General features: G+C 39.7%; 1 protein-coding gene across 7 annotated transcripts in view; it reads left to right on the forward strand.

Moving 5' to 3' along the window:
• CDKAL1 (CDK5 regulatory subunit associated protein 1 like 1) overlaps positions 1-15,382 on the forward strand; it is a 435,672-nt gene that overhangs the window by 73,013 nt on the left and 347,277 nt on the right. For all 7 annotated transcript variants that reach the window (XM_064161063.1, XM_064161059.1, XM_064161062.1 and 4 more), the window contains one exon: positions 1,801-1,885. In XM_064161063.1, the coding sequence (XP_064017133.1) occupies positions 1,801-1,885 (85 nt within the window). The remainder of the gene's footprint in view (positions 1-1,800; positions 1,886-15,382) is intronic.

Genomic DNA, 15,382 nt, shown 5'->3' on the forward strand with positions numbered 1-15,382 from the left:
TACCCAAACCTAACCTCTCCTCAAGTAACTTCAGGCCATTTGTTTTCATCCTCTCACTCACTGCATGTGAGAAGACATCAACTGCCATCTCACTACAACCTCCTTTGAGGGAGTTGTAGAGGGAAATGAGTCCTTTTCTGAAGGCTCACCACCCCCAGTTCCTTCAGCTGTTTCACACAAGATTTGTGTTCAGGGCCCTTCACCAGCTTGGTTGCTCTTTGGACATGCTCCAACACCTCGATGTCCTTCTTGTAAAGAGGGGCCCAGAAGTACTGAAGACAGTACTTGAGGTGCAGCCTCACCAGTGCCTAAGGTCACTTTCCTGATCCTGCTGGCCACACTGGCCCTGATACAGGCCAGGATGCCACTGCTGTTCTTGACTACCTGAGCCTAGTTAGCCAGAACTGCTGATAAATGATGGAAAGTAGCTTGCTGAGTGCTTCCAGTTTTTGCAGTACCCTCAGGTGTATGCCATCCAGCCCCAGAGACTCGTGTGTGTTAATTGTATAGGAGCATTTCTTTGGAGAAAATGGCAGTCAGACAGCTAGAAAGACTTTTCACTGGTACCATTTAGACTACGTATGGAAGGGAAAGAGGATTTGCCCCTATCTGGATACATTCGTGGTGAGTGCATGCGTAAACATGTCTGAGTCTTTGCAAGCTTTCTTTTGCTTCAGCAGGATGTCAGTTCCATTAAGGCATCCTAAAAATGGTATTTTACCACTAAACATTCTTCATTGGCTCATGCTATTTAAAGAGACTTGAGTCAGTACTCAGGATGTACTGCATAGGAGCATATGACACAGATTCATCCAGAATGATACAGTCTTTTCTGATGAATGCTAGAGCATTTGAATATTTGAGGTGGATTACCTTAATTCTTTTATTTGAGGAAAGAAGTTCTGACTTAACAAGCAGCATAACTATGCTAGTAATTCTTCAGTGCAGGTCATGTTTTACAGGATTAGAGTTGATATATGTGCTTCTGCAGATAATTCTGGCATTCAGTTCTGTTCATGCATTTAGATACCAATAGGTTGTGAACGTACAGGAAAGTTTGAGTCTTGAAGGAAATTATGTGTTTGTCTGAATGAAGGCAGATACTCATTGCAGGAACATTGTTTGTCTAAAAATTGCTGATTTATAATTATACCTTAAATAGATGTACACATTTCTTTTCGGATTATATGCACTAGTTCCTCACGCTAGTAGAGATTCACGTGTTCTACATTCAGATCTGCCTCTTTTGCAGCACTAATTCACAGTAGAGCTGGAGCAAAGGATTGATTTTGTTAATGAAACCTACTTGTGTTGACCACCGAGTTTGAAAAGGTCTTTTATGTGTTTTGGTGAGCTTTTTGCGTGTGGGTAGACCAGATCTTTCCAGGCACTATATATTTTTGGGAGTACCAACCATTTTTCTTAACTTTGTTTTCTATGATGAATGACCTCAGCTGGTAAGTGAGATAACTGTTCATTTGCAGAACAAACAAACAAGCAAACAAACAAAAAAACCCCAAACATATAATGGAAGTGCTGATGTTTGGGGTTGGGTTGTTGGGATTTGTTTTGTTTGCTTGTCTTTTTATTCTAAAACTCGGAACAAGAGCAGACCGACCAAAAAACCTTCAGAGAATGTAATTGATTTAAATGTTGAATATCAAGTCCTTTTTTGTATACAGTGAACTTACTGATAATGGCCAAGTTTGGATTTTTTTTTTTTTTAATTAATATGATATAAAGTAGCATTTGACAGGCTGGATAATCCTTAATGCAGGTTTGTATCATTCTGTTTTACAGACAACTCTGCTGAAGCAGATTTATGGTTGTTGAACAGTTGTACAGTGAAAAATCCCGCTGAGGACCACTTCAGAAACTCAATCAAGTAAGTTGTTTCCCTAAAGACACATACTTAATTATGGACAAATACTGCATCTTTTCAGTTTAAAAGCTTCATATTTTCCATCTAGAGCTAATTCTGTGTTTTGGAGCAAGAAGTATGCTGATTTTGAGTATTACAATGATGAATTCTCTAGAATGGATTTTTATGGTGCAGTTTATGTTTTTAATGAGCTATAAGTTGAAAGAATTTACCAATGCATGTATTTTTCATGACAGTTTTTTGCTATCCTTCTGAATGGTTGTTTTTCAAAAATGTGAATTCTTAGGCTGTTGTTTTTTAACTCAAATTGTACATAATCAGTCTTTTCCAATGAAAAGAGTATATATGAGTTACTTCAAACCAACCATTGAACTGTACATTTTCTTAAAGTGAATTGATTAGCCTATTGCAGAAATACTGTGAGGAATGTGTTTTATTTCACTGTAACATATGCATGTTGGAAAATGACATGGTAGGGAGTTCTGCCTCTGACTTTGGCAGAGGTGAAGCTGTGATCAGAGTAACTGGAAAACCTATAAGCTTATAGCTCTCATTTCCCAGTATAAATAAATACTGTGGTATGTTTCTTGTACATTTTACCTTTAGTAAACATGTGCCTATTTATGCAGTCATTTGTTTAGTGTGGTGCGCTGTTTGCTGAAATTGATTCTGTTTAGGAAAGCATCTTTCTTGGTAAGCAGTTGGCAAGCTCCAGAAGGTAGAGAGGATATAGAAGCTAAATATGAACTACCTGCTTTCAGTACTGGAGTTACTAACAGCATCCCAAGGTTGTAACATGGATTAGAAACCATTTGTCTGTGGTAGGTGACAGAGCAGAAGCTTCTTCCACTCCCACAAGGATTTTACTTCCTGACTGCTGGTGTCACACTTGGAGATGAGACTGGCTAGACTGGCTGTTGGGTGCTTTTTAAACTTTTGCCAGAGGGTAGGAAAAAAAAAAGGCTATTCCCAGAATACTTGCAGTTAGTGTGCACTGGCCAACAGAACTGATGACAGGATCTTTTCCAATGTAGTTGTGGCCATCTTTCTTTTTACTAATCCTATGCCAGAATGAATGTGGTATGGTGTGGCCTTCAACCAGCAGAATAGTAGTTGGTTAAGAAAGAGGGTCTAGCTAAAAGCAAATGACCCAAAATATTTCTTTGAAGTTCTTATTTCTGTTGCCACTCTATTAATGAACCTAATGCTATTTGTAGCCTGGGTTTATTCTTCTTTTTTCCTTAGTTTTCCCTGTGCTTTTCTGAAACATAGATACTCTGGTTGCTCTCCATTTCTTCTCACTGCAGAAAGTCACTTCTTTCCTGTAGCATGTGTCATTTGTTCTCTATGCTGAGATCCTGGCAGTTTCTCATTATGGAGAAGGACTTCTGGTGTTACTTCTGACCATTCTTAATAACGTTCATTAAACATAAGGGAGAGAACCATATGCAGGTGCTCTTTCATAGGACTTGGAACTCAAGTACTAAGTGTCCTCTATCTTGGAAAAGGGCAATTACTACTGTATTTGAGTTTTAGTATGGTGAGGAAAAACTTGGATTTCTAAAGAACACAGTTTCTCACAAATACATCTTGTTACAGCCTCAAACCCAGTGTATGAAGTGTGGCTGATAACAAAACTAACTGCTCTTGTATCCTTATCATAAGAGCTTGTTGGTAGCTATGGAGATCTTCATTTTTCTTGCTTAAAGAACAAATTAAACATTTAGTATGTGGATCATCAAAACAAACATACTTGGGGTGGAAAAATTACTACTCAGTGCAAGAAGCTGCTTCTTTGGAAAACAAACCCACCAAACGTTCAGATTTAAAGTGTTACATGGTATTATAAATGTCATGTGAGAGATGTAGATCAGGTTTCTTTATTCTCTGCTCTCTATAACAGTTTCTGCTGTGTTTTCTTTCATATATGACTTTGAAATGCACCGATTCAAACCAGCAAGCATGTTCACGCTGGTGCTTAAAGAATGACTGTCTGAGAAGCTGATCCTTCACTGATACTGTGTGCCAAAGGATGTGTCAGAACCCAGCGGGTTTGGTGGGTTCAACCTTTTCTGATCTGATGTTGTTTTTAAACAAATCAAAACCACTCCCAAACTCTGAATATATGCATATGCAGATGTGTAAGGAACTGGAGCAACCCAACTAACAATGTAAGCTCAGTGTCTTTCATTGTATAGCTCTATACCAGTTTGCCTCTCTTCAGTATCAGTAAAGTTGACACTACTGAGCCAAGGTGATGTTACGGAAGGCAAAGAGTTGCTTAAAGACCGGTAGCTCTTAAATGGGAATTGGAAGCTTTTCCTGTGCAGATTTTGTTCTGGGTTGGTTAGTCATAAAAAAGATTAAAGGCAGAGGTAGTAAGTAATAAAGAATTCCCAGTATAATTTACTAGGTGGGGTTTTAAAAAACAATAATTAAATCCTTTTTGTCCGGTTACTGGGCACCACTGAAATTCCAGGCTCTGTCATCTCCTCTCTCCCACTTTGCTGCCCATCAGCTTTATAAGTATTGATGGAATTCCCTATATTGTTCACTTCTCCAGGCTGAACAGTACTTTCTCTCTCAGCCTCTATTTTTTTTATTGTAAAGTAATTTTCTTGAAACTTAGATCTTATTAGTAACAAGAATAAGCATTCAGTAAATAAATTGCTAACCTTAACTTCTGTAAGCCATAGTAAATCTGTTAATGCTGTTTGGAGACAATTAAGTGTAAGAAAACGCTCTAGAGGAGGTCACTACCTTTAAAATACACTTTTTGATCTCATGTGTGCTTTTTTGATTTATATGTGCTCTGATACTTTCTAGACTGTTACGACTGAAATACGTCACTCAGTTTTCATAATGACTTCCAAAAATTTGGAAACCATTCCGAGTGTCTGGCTAACCATCTTTCCCCTCACTTGATTCTTTCCTGAGTGTTCTGCTGTGTTACTGGTGTTTTCAAAGACTCTGGCTTTTCCTAAGGAGTTCAGCTGATTTGAGTATTATGGGTGGGATTCTGGATTCTTTTACTGAACTAGCCAGAATGATGTCATTTGGGAAGTATGATATGTTTATGCTGTTGAGCTGGTCATGGCTTATCTCATAGTATGGAATAAGTTTCACCACTATAATCCTCTTTGTTACTATATATAATGAATGTGGAACATTAGCACATTGTGTTAAGTATATGTTGCTCCCTTCACTTCAAGGCACACTGCAATGTATATTCAACTCTGATAGCTATGAGTTGTGGCAGAAATGTGAAGGGTTTTAGCACGGGGTGGATCCCATCTCTGTCCTTGCTTCAGTCTTCACCCATTCATGAATAAACACTGTGTGAGATCTCTCATGCTATGAGAAGCACTAAAACGTGCAGAATTTGTTGAAATGGTAGTTTAACAGAGCTTTGGTCTTACGTCATGCAAATTACTTAAGGCTTTCAGGTCCAAGGGACCTAAGTTAAAGAGTAAAAGGCATTATTACCTCTGAATGCTACAGAATTTCTCTTCATGTACTTGTGTTGATATGAAGTACAGATTGAGGTTATTCTTCAAGAAACACAAAAGCTTGTTCAGAGATAAGAGATAAGAATAGCCTTCTACTGCTGCTTGTTTTTGCAAGTGAAAGTGACCTTGGAAGAAGATTTTTTTGTTTCTTTGTTAACATTTGTGCCCATAATTCATGTGATGCATTTTGCAAATGGAATAAAACCCACTGAGTTGCCCGCTGAGTTAGAACTCTGTTATTGCTTTGTTTAAAGCAACATTAAGCCTTTTGCTTTTACTTACACATTTTCAGTGCAAAAGTAGACTACAGTTTACACTTGTTTATAATGTTCGTACAGTAAAGTCAAAGCTGTGAAGTACCTCTGGAAGAGGGAGTGTAAGTGTTCCAGAGCTCTTTATTTTATAAATACTGTTAGCACAAGAAGCTTTCTTTCACTTCATTTCTGGGATGTGTCATAGCCTTATGGTCCATTGCATTTTAAACGAATAATCTGTTGCCATGACTATCGTTCTTTGTGTTGGGGTACTTCAGGTAATGGGACAGCACTAAGAAGTACTTGTAGATAGGAAGAATGCCATTTTCTGCTTTTCTTGCATTGAAGAAATATGTGAAGAGATGGATTTTCTGAACTAAAAATGTCTGTGGAGCAAGCTTTCTTAGGTAGGAGGAAACATGGCACTTTGAGAGAAGTTGCCAATAATGTTCACTCTTGCTCAGATCCTCTATGTTATTCCAGATAACACTGATGAAAATCTTACTGTTTTGTCATGAGACTCGTGTGGTTATGGGTTGAGAAAATGGTTTTATTCAAGAGATAACTTATTTTTGCTGTGCAAGAGAAACATCTTCAATTTGTTAACTAGAATTTTAAATCACGTTTTTTTTTCCTAAGAGCAACCAGGGGAGCTCATGTGCCGGCTGCACTCTGATTTCATCAGAGCTTTGATTGGGATAGATTTATGCTCAATGATTACATATTTGCAGTTATGGGAGGGCTGTGAATATCTCAGCAATTGCACACCATTAAGCAAAATCAGTTCTTAAATTAGTTTTGTAGTATAATATAGCTCATTATGTCATAATAACTGATTAGTATTTTTGTAGAAAGCATTCTTTAGTATAAATTGTACCAAGTAACTAGTTGAAAACAATGAACACTTGATTGATGGATGATTTCTTTTAAGGACAGTCTTTTTTTTTTTTTAATTATCAGAGATTGAAACAGGTTGGAAAATACCTTCAAGATCATCAGATCCAACCTATCACCCAACACCATCTAATCAACTAAAGCATGGCACTAAGCACCACATTCAGTCTTCTTTTAAACACTTCCAGGGAGGGTGACTCCACCACCTCCTGGGCAGCCCATTCCCATGGGCAATCACTCTTTTTGTGAAGACTTTTTTCCTAACCTCTAGCCTAAACTTGCCCTAGCACAGCTTGAGACTGTCCCCCCTCATTCTGTCACTGGTTGCCTGGGAGAAGACACCAACCCACCTAGCTACAAACTCCTTTCAGATAGTTGTAGAGAGCAATAAGGTCACCCCTGAGCCTCCTCTTCTCTATTTCTACAAGGGTTTTCTACTTCAGCATTTGAGATTTGTTATTGGTTTTTTATATATAGCTACACTTACCTGTATTATTGTTTGGGGTTTTTTTTTGTTTATTTTACTAGCTAACATTTTTCAGCTTGAGCAATAGCCAATTTAACTGTTTTATAGTTCAGCTGTACCATGGACCAGAGTGTTGTCCTCTTTGGCTTCCAAATGCTGCAGAAGAATTTTGTATGAACTGGAAATCTCCATTTAAAAAATTACCAACCTGGTATGGTTGTTTTTGCCTTCTTTTTAAGCTTGTTGAATATTATCATGCATGCTCCTATTCTCTTAGATTGATGGAAGACGTAGCTGTTGGTAAGGGAAACATTTAAATGATGTTTGGTAGTGGAAGGTTTTTTGCTCCATTTGAGTGCATTCCTTTTCTTGCACCCATCTCTGCTGTAAAAGAGAATGTTAAAAGCTGTTTGACGTGATGTTATAAAATGCAGAGAAAAAGCAGACCATACTGAGCTGAATGTTTTCCATTGTATAGCATTTAGAAGATAAAAGGCCTATGGCCTGCTGATGATTACATGTATTACATGGCTGCACTTCGCAGAGATTTGCAAAAGCCTGGCTTGTAAACTTGTGTGCACTTTGGTTTAAAAAGAAAAAAAAAGTAGTACAAGAGCAGAGCCTTTTAAAATAAACTTTTAAACATTATTCTGGAAATCTTTTTTGACTTTGATATGAACACATTTGGGATTCTTAAGTATTCCATGATGCTTTAAGAAGTTAGCTAGGGCTGTGGCTTTAGTTATACACTGCTTATTATAAAGCCTTGGGTGCTTTACTGGGCTAGTTCGCTTTTAGATACTCTTTGAGCCTTGAGCTTAACCATTGGAGACTGATGCATTCAACTGTCATTTTAAGTTAGAAAATAGTATTAGAACATGAAGGGCCAACTTCCTTTTATGACTTCATATATCTGTATTTGAACTTTTTGATTCAACTGTAGTTACAGGTCTCCAGCTATGTAGGCTCCTAGAGCAGTGTGTTACAAGTAGTATTTACAGGCATTGAAAATCAGTTAAGTTCACATTAAACATTCAAGATAGACTTTATTTTTTTTACAAACAAATGCAAATGTATTACACTTCAGTGATAAAAATAAGCAGGGAAAGCTTCTGACTTGGAAAGTACAACAGCCCTGGTAGTTTATAGAGTAACACTTCCATGCTTCTCCTCATCCACCAAAACGTGGACATAGCTGCATTTGTTCCTTTTTCAGCATTTTAGAACAGGAACCTTCATGCATGTGTAAGCAGCTGAAACCCATTGTAAGAAAGTGAGCAACACTACAAGAGGAACTAATTCTCTTTAGACTGCTGATGCTATCTTTAGTAGAAAGGCAAACAGTTCGTCTTGACTCTCCTTTCAGACCTGGTCAAATTGCATAATTGTAGGAATCCCCTCCAACCAACCAAATGTAATAAAATCAGCCAAAGTAACTATTGGGCTTTCACAGTGTTTCTCATGCTCTTCTGCCCTCTTCTTGCTTCGGGGATATGATGTTCCTGCTGGGATCCCAATGCTGGCTGCCCTCTTTTTGCTTTGACCAGGGTCAGATACAATAGAAATAATCACCACCACGGAGGTACTATTTGGGGCTGAACATTTCAGATTTGTTTTGTTATTTAATCAAAGGCTTTAAATAATAGGCTTCTTGAGGGATGGGAGAGATCTGGATAGGGCATTACAGGCATTTATATGAAGAGCATCTGAAAACTTATTTGATAACGTCTCACCTGAATGATGACAGCTATTTCTTTTCACCAAAGACAGCCTCATTCTCAATACAATAGAGCTAAATTTCTAACATCCTAGTTAGAGATCCTCCTTCTCTTAAGATCACAAGTTAGCAGGTTAACTCTAACACTGGAAGCTGGTTTAACACTATCTAGGGTGTTTTCTCTTTGTTTGCAGTTTGAAAAACAGGCTACCAAGTAAATATGTTAAAACCTAGTTTGAGTTCTCACAGAATGGTGGCAGTTGAAAGGGACCTCGGGAGAAGACTAGTCCAACCTTCCTACTAGAGCAGATTGCACAGGATCGTGTCCAGGTAAGTTTGGAATCTCTCCAGAGAGAGACTGCACAACCTCTCTAGGCAGCCTGGTAAAGTGCTGTCACCCTCACAGGAAAGAAGTTTTTCCTCATGTTGAGTGGAACTTCTATGCTCTAGTTTGTGCCTCTTGCCCCTTGTTCTATCTCTGGACAGCACTGAAAAGAGTTTGGCCACATCCTGTTAATACACATCAATAAGCATTTATAGGATTGCCTCTCAGTCTTTTCTTTTCTAGGCTAAACAGCCTCAGGTTTCTTAGTCTCTCCTTGTAAGAAAGATACTTCAGTCACCTCATCTTTGTAGTCCTCTATAGGACTTTCTCCAGTAGTTCCCTGCCTCTTTTGAACTGAGGAGCCCAGAGCTGGACAAAATATTCCAGATGTGGCCTTATTAGGGGTGGTGACTAATTAATTAAGAGCTTGTGGTACACATGGTGGTGTGATAGCATGTGACTACTGGAAATGGAAGCCATCTGAGACATCTTGAGGTGTGTGCTTTTTTTACAACTTCAGACAGTAGGCTAGGTGTGCTTTTTTATTCTTGGAGAAATCTGTGTGACATACCCAAGCAGACTGTGTCCAACAACGGACTGGTTTAGCTGAACTTCCCAGATTGCGCTTAATATGGGGGTGTGCGGTTGGGGTTCTTGCCGCCTCTGCCACCTGACATTCATCTCCTTTCTGTTGAGGGATTTATTTTGCATTTCTCATGGGAAGTAATTGCATCAGAGCTAAAAAGTGTATGAGACACTTAAGATATTTTAGATTTTCCTCAACTATGTAAAGGCATTTCTGAAAGAGGACATAATATTGATTGAGGTCCATGGAAATGATGTGAGACAAGATCAGAGCTCTGATTGCTTTGGCTTGCTTTGCCTGCATACAGACAGTATAGTCATAAGAGGTGAAAAAGGCTTTGGCATGTTTTCTCTTTTGCTTTCCTGAGCATGTATCTAATAGACCAGAATACTTCCCATGAGCTGCCAAAGGGAGAGAACATTCTAAAAAGAATTTTCAGTTTCAGCAAAGCTCACTTTTTACTTGTCAGTGGGACAGGTCCTGGGCTAAGGTGAAAATAAAACTTTCCCCATTAAGCGATCACTGCTGGTTTTTCATTATGAAAGACGTGGTGAAAAGTATAGATTGAGAGTCTCTAAGATGGTGAAAACCAAAACTATTTCACCCATATGCATCGTTTTGAAAAAGTGTGTGACAAATAGTAGAATGCTGAAAGGGTTTAGTAGTACAAAGAGGAGTTCTTGTTAGCTGCTCTTAATGTGGCTTCTACGGGCTTTACAGTGTTTTGTGTATTATATGACCCTCTCTGTTAACAGGTGCTTTGTTCTACCACTTCAGGGTAGATGAATTGAGCAAAAAAGGTTAATGCCTTGAGTACTGGAAGCAGGTGGTAGATAGCTTTGAATATTTCTCTCATTAACTGCACATTGGCTGCTGTCCTAGCAGGCCTGGCTGTTCCTAGGGAGGGAGCAGAGAAAGCATGCAGGAACTTGCTGTAGCAGGATTAATGCAGAAGTCAACAGGGTCTAAACTCGTTCTTACTGACAAGTGTGAGGTTTATTTGTTTATGGTTCAAAGGACTGTCTACTAATGCTTAATGTGTGTTTGTCCTAAACCAGATTTTGTACTTGTTTGGGTGAGCTTGAGTGGAAAAAGTCTTCTCTCTGGTACTTCTCAAAGTGTATTATCCTGTGGTTAGAGTAGACCCTAAGTCAGGAAGGACAAACCCAATGTTGGGTATTCTGCTTTGTCTGTCTTCAACAAAGCTCTGGCTTTTTACACTGAGTTCTGTTCTTGTTGTGTCTCTGGCTAATGTTCATCTGTAAAGGTTGATGATATACCAAGATTTTGTTTTGGTGTATTTAATCAAGGCTTGTTGGATATTGCCAATGCAATACAGCAGTATCTCAGCTTCACCCTTTCTGTACCACTCCTGTCAGAGACATTAAAATAGGTAACTGTTTCTTTCAAATTTAACTTTTAGCCAACATTTCCTCTTACAAACTTTTTTGTCTTCCATAAAGAAGCAGCAGAAGCACAGATCAACAGCAAGAAATAGTTGGCCACAGAACTGTTTCACTGCATGCATGTATTTGAAATTGAAACTTTCCCAAGGGAGATGATGCCTGATAACTGCTTTTAATGGGATAAATAATCAGTTTTTCTCATCTATTAGTTTTACAGCTCAGAGCACAATGGAACATGACCCTCATTAGTGCCTCCAGCTACCAGTGTAGAAAAATGCTAACTGACAAACTTTATACACATTTGCATCTATGAGGATAAAAGCCAATTGTTTTTCTTGGGTGTATTGTTTATTAGTGTGATCCCAAGGGATATTTAGTAGTGAAGATACAGAGCCTCATTCTTTCCTAATGGACAATATTAAGTAAAATAGTTTAAAATACAGCAAAATTAATTTTAGAAGCAATTTGTCTTATAGTGGGTAGTGTTGATTTTTTTCTTAAAAATTAGCTACTTATATAAACATAAATTGCAATTAATATCTTCTATAATTTCATTTCATAGAATCATAGAATCAACCAGGTTGGAAGAGACCTCCAAAATCATGCAGTCCAACCTAGCACCCAGCCCTGTCCAATCAACTAGACCATGGCATTAAGTGCCTCATCCAGGCTTTTCTTGAACACCTCCAGGGACGGTGACTCCCCCACCTCCCTGGGCAGCCCATTCCAATGCCAATCACTCTCTCTGTGAAGAACTTCCTCCTAACATCCAGCCTATAACTACCCCAGCACAACTTGAGACTGTGTCCCCTTGTTCTGTTGCTGGTTGCCTGGGAGAAGAGACTGACTCCTACCTGGTTACAGCCTCCCTTCAGCAATGAAGTCAACCCTGAGCCTCCTCCTCTCCAGGCTAAACAACCCCAGCTCCCTCAGCCTCTCCTCACAGGGCTGTGTTCCAGGCCTCTCACCAGCTTTGTTGCCCTTCTCTGGGCACGTTCCAGCACCTCAACATCTCTCTTAAATTGAGGAGCCCAGAACTGGACACAGTACTCAAGGTGTGGCCTGACCAGTGTTGAGTACAGGGGAAAAATAACCTCCCCTGTCCTACTGGCTACACTGTTCCTGGTGCAGGTAGACCAGTTTGTATGCATTTACCTTATAGCAGTCATTAAATAAGAGGTTTTTTTCCCTGTGGAGCTGTTGGCAGATACCAGTCACTCCAAAAGATGAAGGAGAATCAGAAGTGCTATTTAGAGTCAGAAATGATGCAACCATGGATGTGCCCTAAGTACAATGAAAACTTGTTTCACAGCATTTCAGACGTGTAACACCATGTTTAAACTGAATCCTGAATCAGGAATTTTCTGCTTCACAGAATCACAGAAACATTCTGGTCGATAAAGACCCCCAGGATCACCAAGTCCAACCAATATCCTTACTCTACAAAGTTCACCTTTAAACCATATCCTCAAGCATCACATTTAAACCACTTTTAAACACCTCCAGGGCTGGCAACTCAGCCACCTCCTGGGGCAGCGCATTTCAATGCCTGACCACTCTTGCTGTGAAATGTTTCCTAATGTCCAGAATAAACCCTCCCAGTCACAGCTTGAGGCCATTCCCTCTTGTTCTGTCACTATTTACCTATAAGAAGAGACCAGCAGCAGCCCTTCCACAACATCCTTTCAGGTAGCTGTAGACAGTGCTGAAGTCTCCCCTCAGCCTCCTCTTCTTCAAACTAGACAGCCTCAGCTCCCTTCAGATTATCCATGGCTTCAGGTGCTGACTCTTTTGAGATTTAATAACTGAACTTGAAATGATTTTTTCAGAGATTTCCTCTTCTCATGTTCTACTTCTTGCTATTAGTAGCAGGTTTCTTTTTTTAGCCAATATTGGACACATTTGTTAGCTTAGTTATATGAACTGCCTTGCACTGAACCTGCAGAGACATTTCATACAGGAAGCTGTTGCAAGATAAAGACCATAAAATTTAAGGATTTGTGAAACGTAAGTTGGAATTTCTGAACTTTTACAGAAGAGGAAGCTATGGTAATTTTGATTCTGTACATGCTCAAATTACTTGACCTTTTTTGGTCCATATTGCTTGTAATTGCATTTGTGGCTTGTGGACTTGACAATATATGCATGCACCATACCTATACTTAAACATGCTAGAAAACAGGTGAAATATGTGGGTTTTGCACAGACTTTCTGACCTTCCCTCTATGGTTCAGAAGACTTGCTTCTGATTTAGTCCTGGACTGATATAAGTCACAGCATTGCAGAAATCTAGTGGTTAGTAAACCTGGGGCTTCAGAATGTGATAACTTCGTAGGATTGAAATGCTGAAATTGATCTCTTGAGAGTTGGATAAATGCAATCTCAGTTTGGGTGGTATAAATTGGGGTGGGTTGCAGTGTTTGTGCTAGCACAAATACAGGTATCCCTACAAAACAAGCCTGATTCACCTTGCAGACAGTGGTGTAAAATGCTTGGTTTTGTTAGGGTGTTTGGTAATTCCTGGATGTCCCTTGAGATAGAGCTCGGATGAGGGGCTGAGAGAAATGCTTTTACAATGGGAAAAGAATTTCTAGTATTTACAGGGGAAATAATGAAATTCAACAAGGACCAGTGTAGGGTCTTGCACCTAGGGAGAAATAACACCAGTACAGGTTGAGGGTTGAATGGCTGCAAAGCAGCCCTGTGGAGAAGTCCTGGAAATCCTGGTTGACAAGTTCACTAGCAGACAAATGTGGCCTTGTGGTCTAGGACAGTGGTATCCTGTGCTGCATTAGGAAGAGTGTGGGCAGCAGTTGGGGTAAGGTTCTCCTTCCCCTCTGTTCTGCCCTGGTGAATCTACCTCTGGAATACTGAATCCAGTTCTGGGCTCCTCAGTTCAAGAGGGACAGATAACTACTGAAGAGATTCCAGTGGACCTAAGAAGAGCTATAAAGATGATGAGGGGACTGGGACATCTCTCTTTGAAGGAACAGCTGAGACTTGGGGCTGTTTAGCCTGGGGAAAACTGAGAAGAGATCTTATCAATGCTTATCAATATGTAAAGAGTGGTGCCTAGCGACAGAACAAAGTGCAACAGACACAAACTGGAACACAGTAGGTTCCATCTGAATATAAGGGTTTTTTTTTTCCTGTGAGAGCACTGGACCAGGCTGCCCAGAGAGGTTAAGGAGTTTCCTTCTCTGGAGAGATTCCAAATCCACTTGTGCAACCTACTCTGGGTGACCTCTGCTATAGCAGGAGGGTTGGACTACGTCATTCCAGAGATCCCATCCATCCCCTACCGTTCTTTGGTTCTGTGCAGTCATGAAGGTAGCAGCTCTCTGTGATTGTCTAGGTAAAGATTTCTAATGATCCAGAGGGCCAGCAGATGACTCTGCTAGTGGTCCTGGCCTTTTGTAGACTTTAAGAAACCTCTGGATTCATCAGTCTTTAATGTTGTTAACATGTCTCCTTTTTAAAATAATGTAGAAATTGAAATGGCTGCTCAGTTCTTACTGGCTTGATTTCTATTGTTCCACTAACTGATGTGCTCATGAGGAAGGGAATGATGAGCTTCATAGTTGAAATACATTGGGTTTTGGTGTTAATGACATAATAGGAATTAAATACAGTGTTAAAATATCTCTTGAGCAACATGTTTTTAAGTCAACAGTTTGTAGTTTTTACAGCAAGCAGTTCATGCTCTTCAGTTTGTGGTTTCCATTTCTGTTGCACAAAAGTGCATGTTTGTTGCAAAAGTTTTGAGTGAAGCTGTTGTGAAATGCTAGTCAGCACTTGATGGATTATTGGAGGAAGGACATTCAGTTAGGCTAAGCCAGGTATTGCACACTCAGTTGCCATTCTTTACTGGTGCTGTGGTTGAGATGCAGTGTGCCCTCCTTGAATTTCTTGTGACTGTTGCTCAGACCACATGCTAAGCTGACATTGTCATAGTCTCAGATAATTGTCAGGCAGTGTGTTGTTACAGAGGGGATGGGCTGTGACTGACTTCCTCTAACATCCCAAATTATATTCCATTCATAATGATGTTTCCAGCTGGAGTCCATTGCTTGGTGCAGTATTTCCATGTGAAGAGAGAAAAACAGGTCAAGTTGCCCCATTTCTGTTTCCCCAGCTCCCTGCTAGCAATGTCCTGGTGGTGCAGCTGCTACCAGCTTCACTCCCTGCCAAAGATGCAGCACTGCTTTGTGGCTTTGGGAGCAAATGGCAGGTGGCAGAATAGAGTGTACCTCTATTTTGTCTTCTCAAAACACATCTCAAGTAAATTTAGTTGTGGCTGATGCTACATGTTGCTTTTCTGTCTTTGTTCTTTCTGGTAGGGA

Source organism: Pogoniulus pusillus, chromosome 21 (assembly GCF_015220805.1).
Source record: "Pogoniulus pusillus isolate bPogPus1 chromosome 21, bPogPus1.pri, whole genome shotgun sequence".
Lineage (NCBI taxonomy): Eukaryota > Metazoa > Chordata > Aves > Piciformes > Lybiidae > Pogoniulus > Pogoniulus pusillus.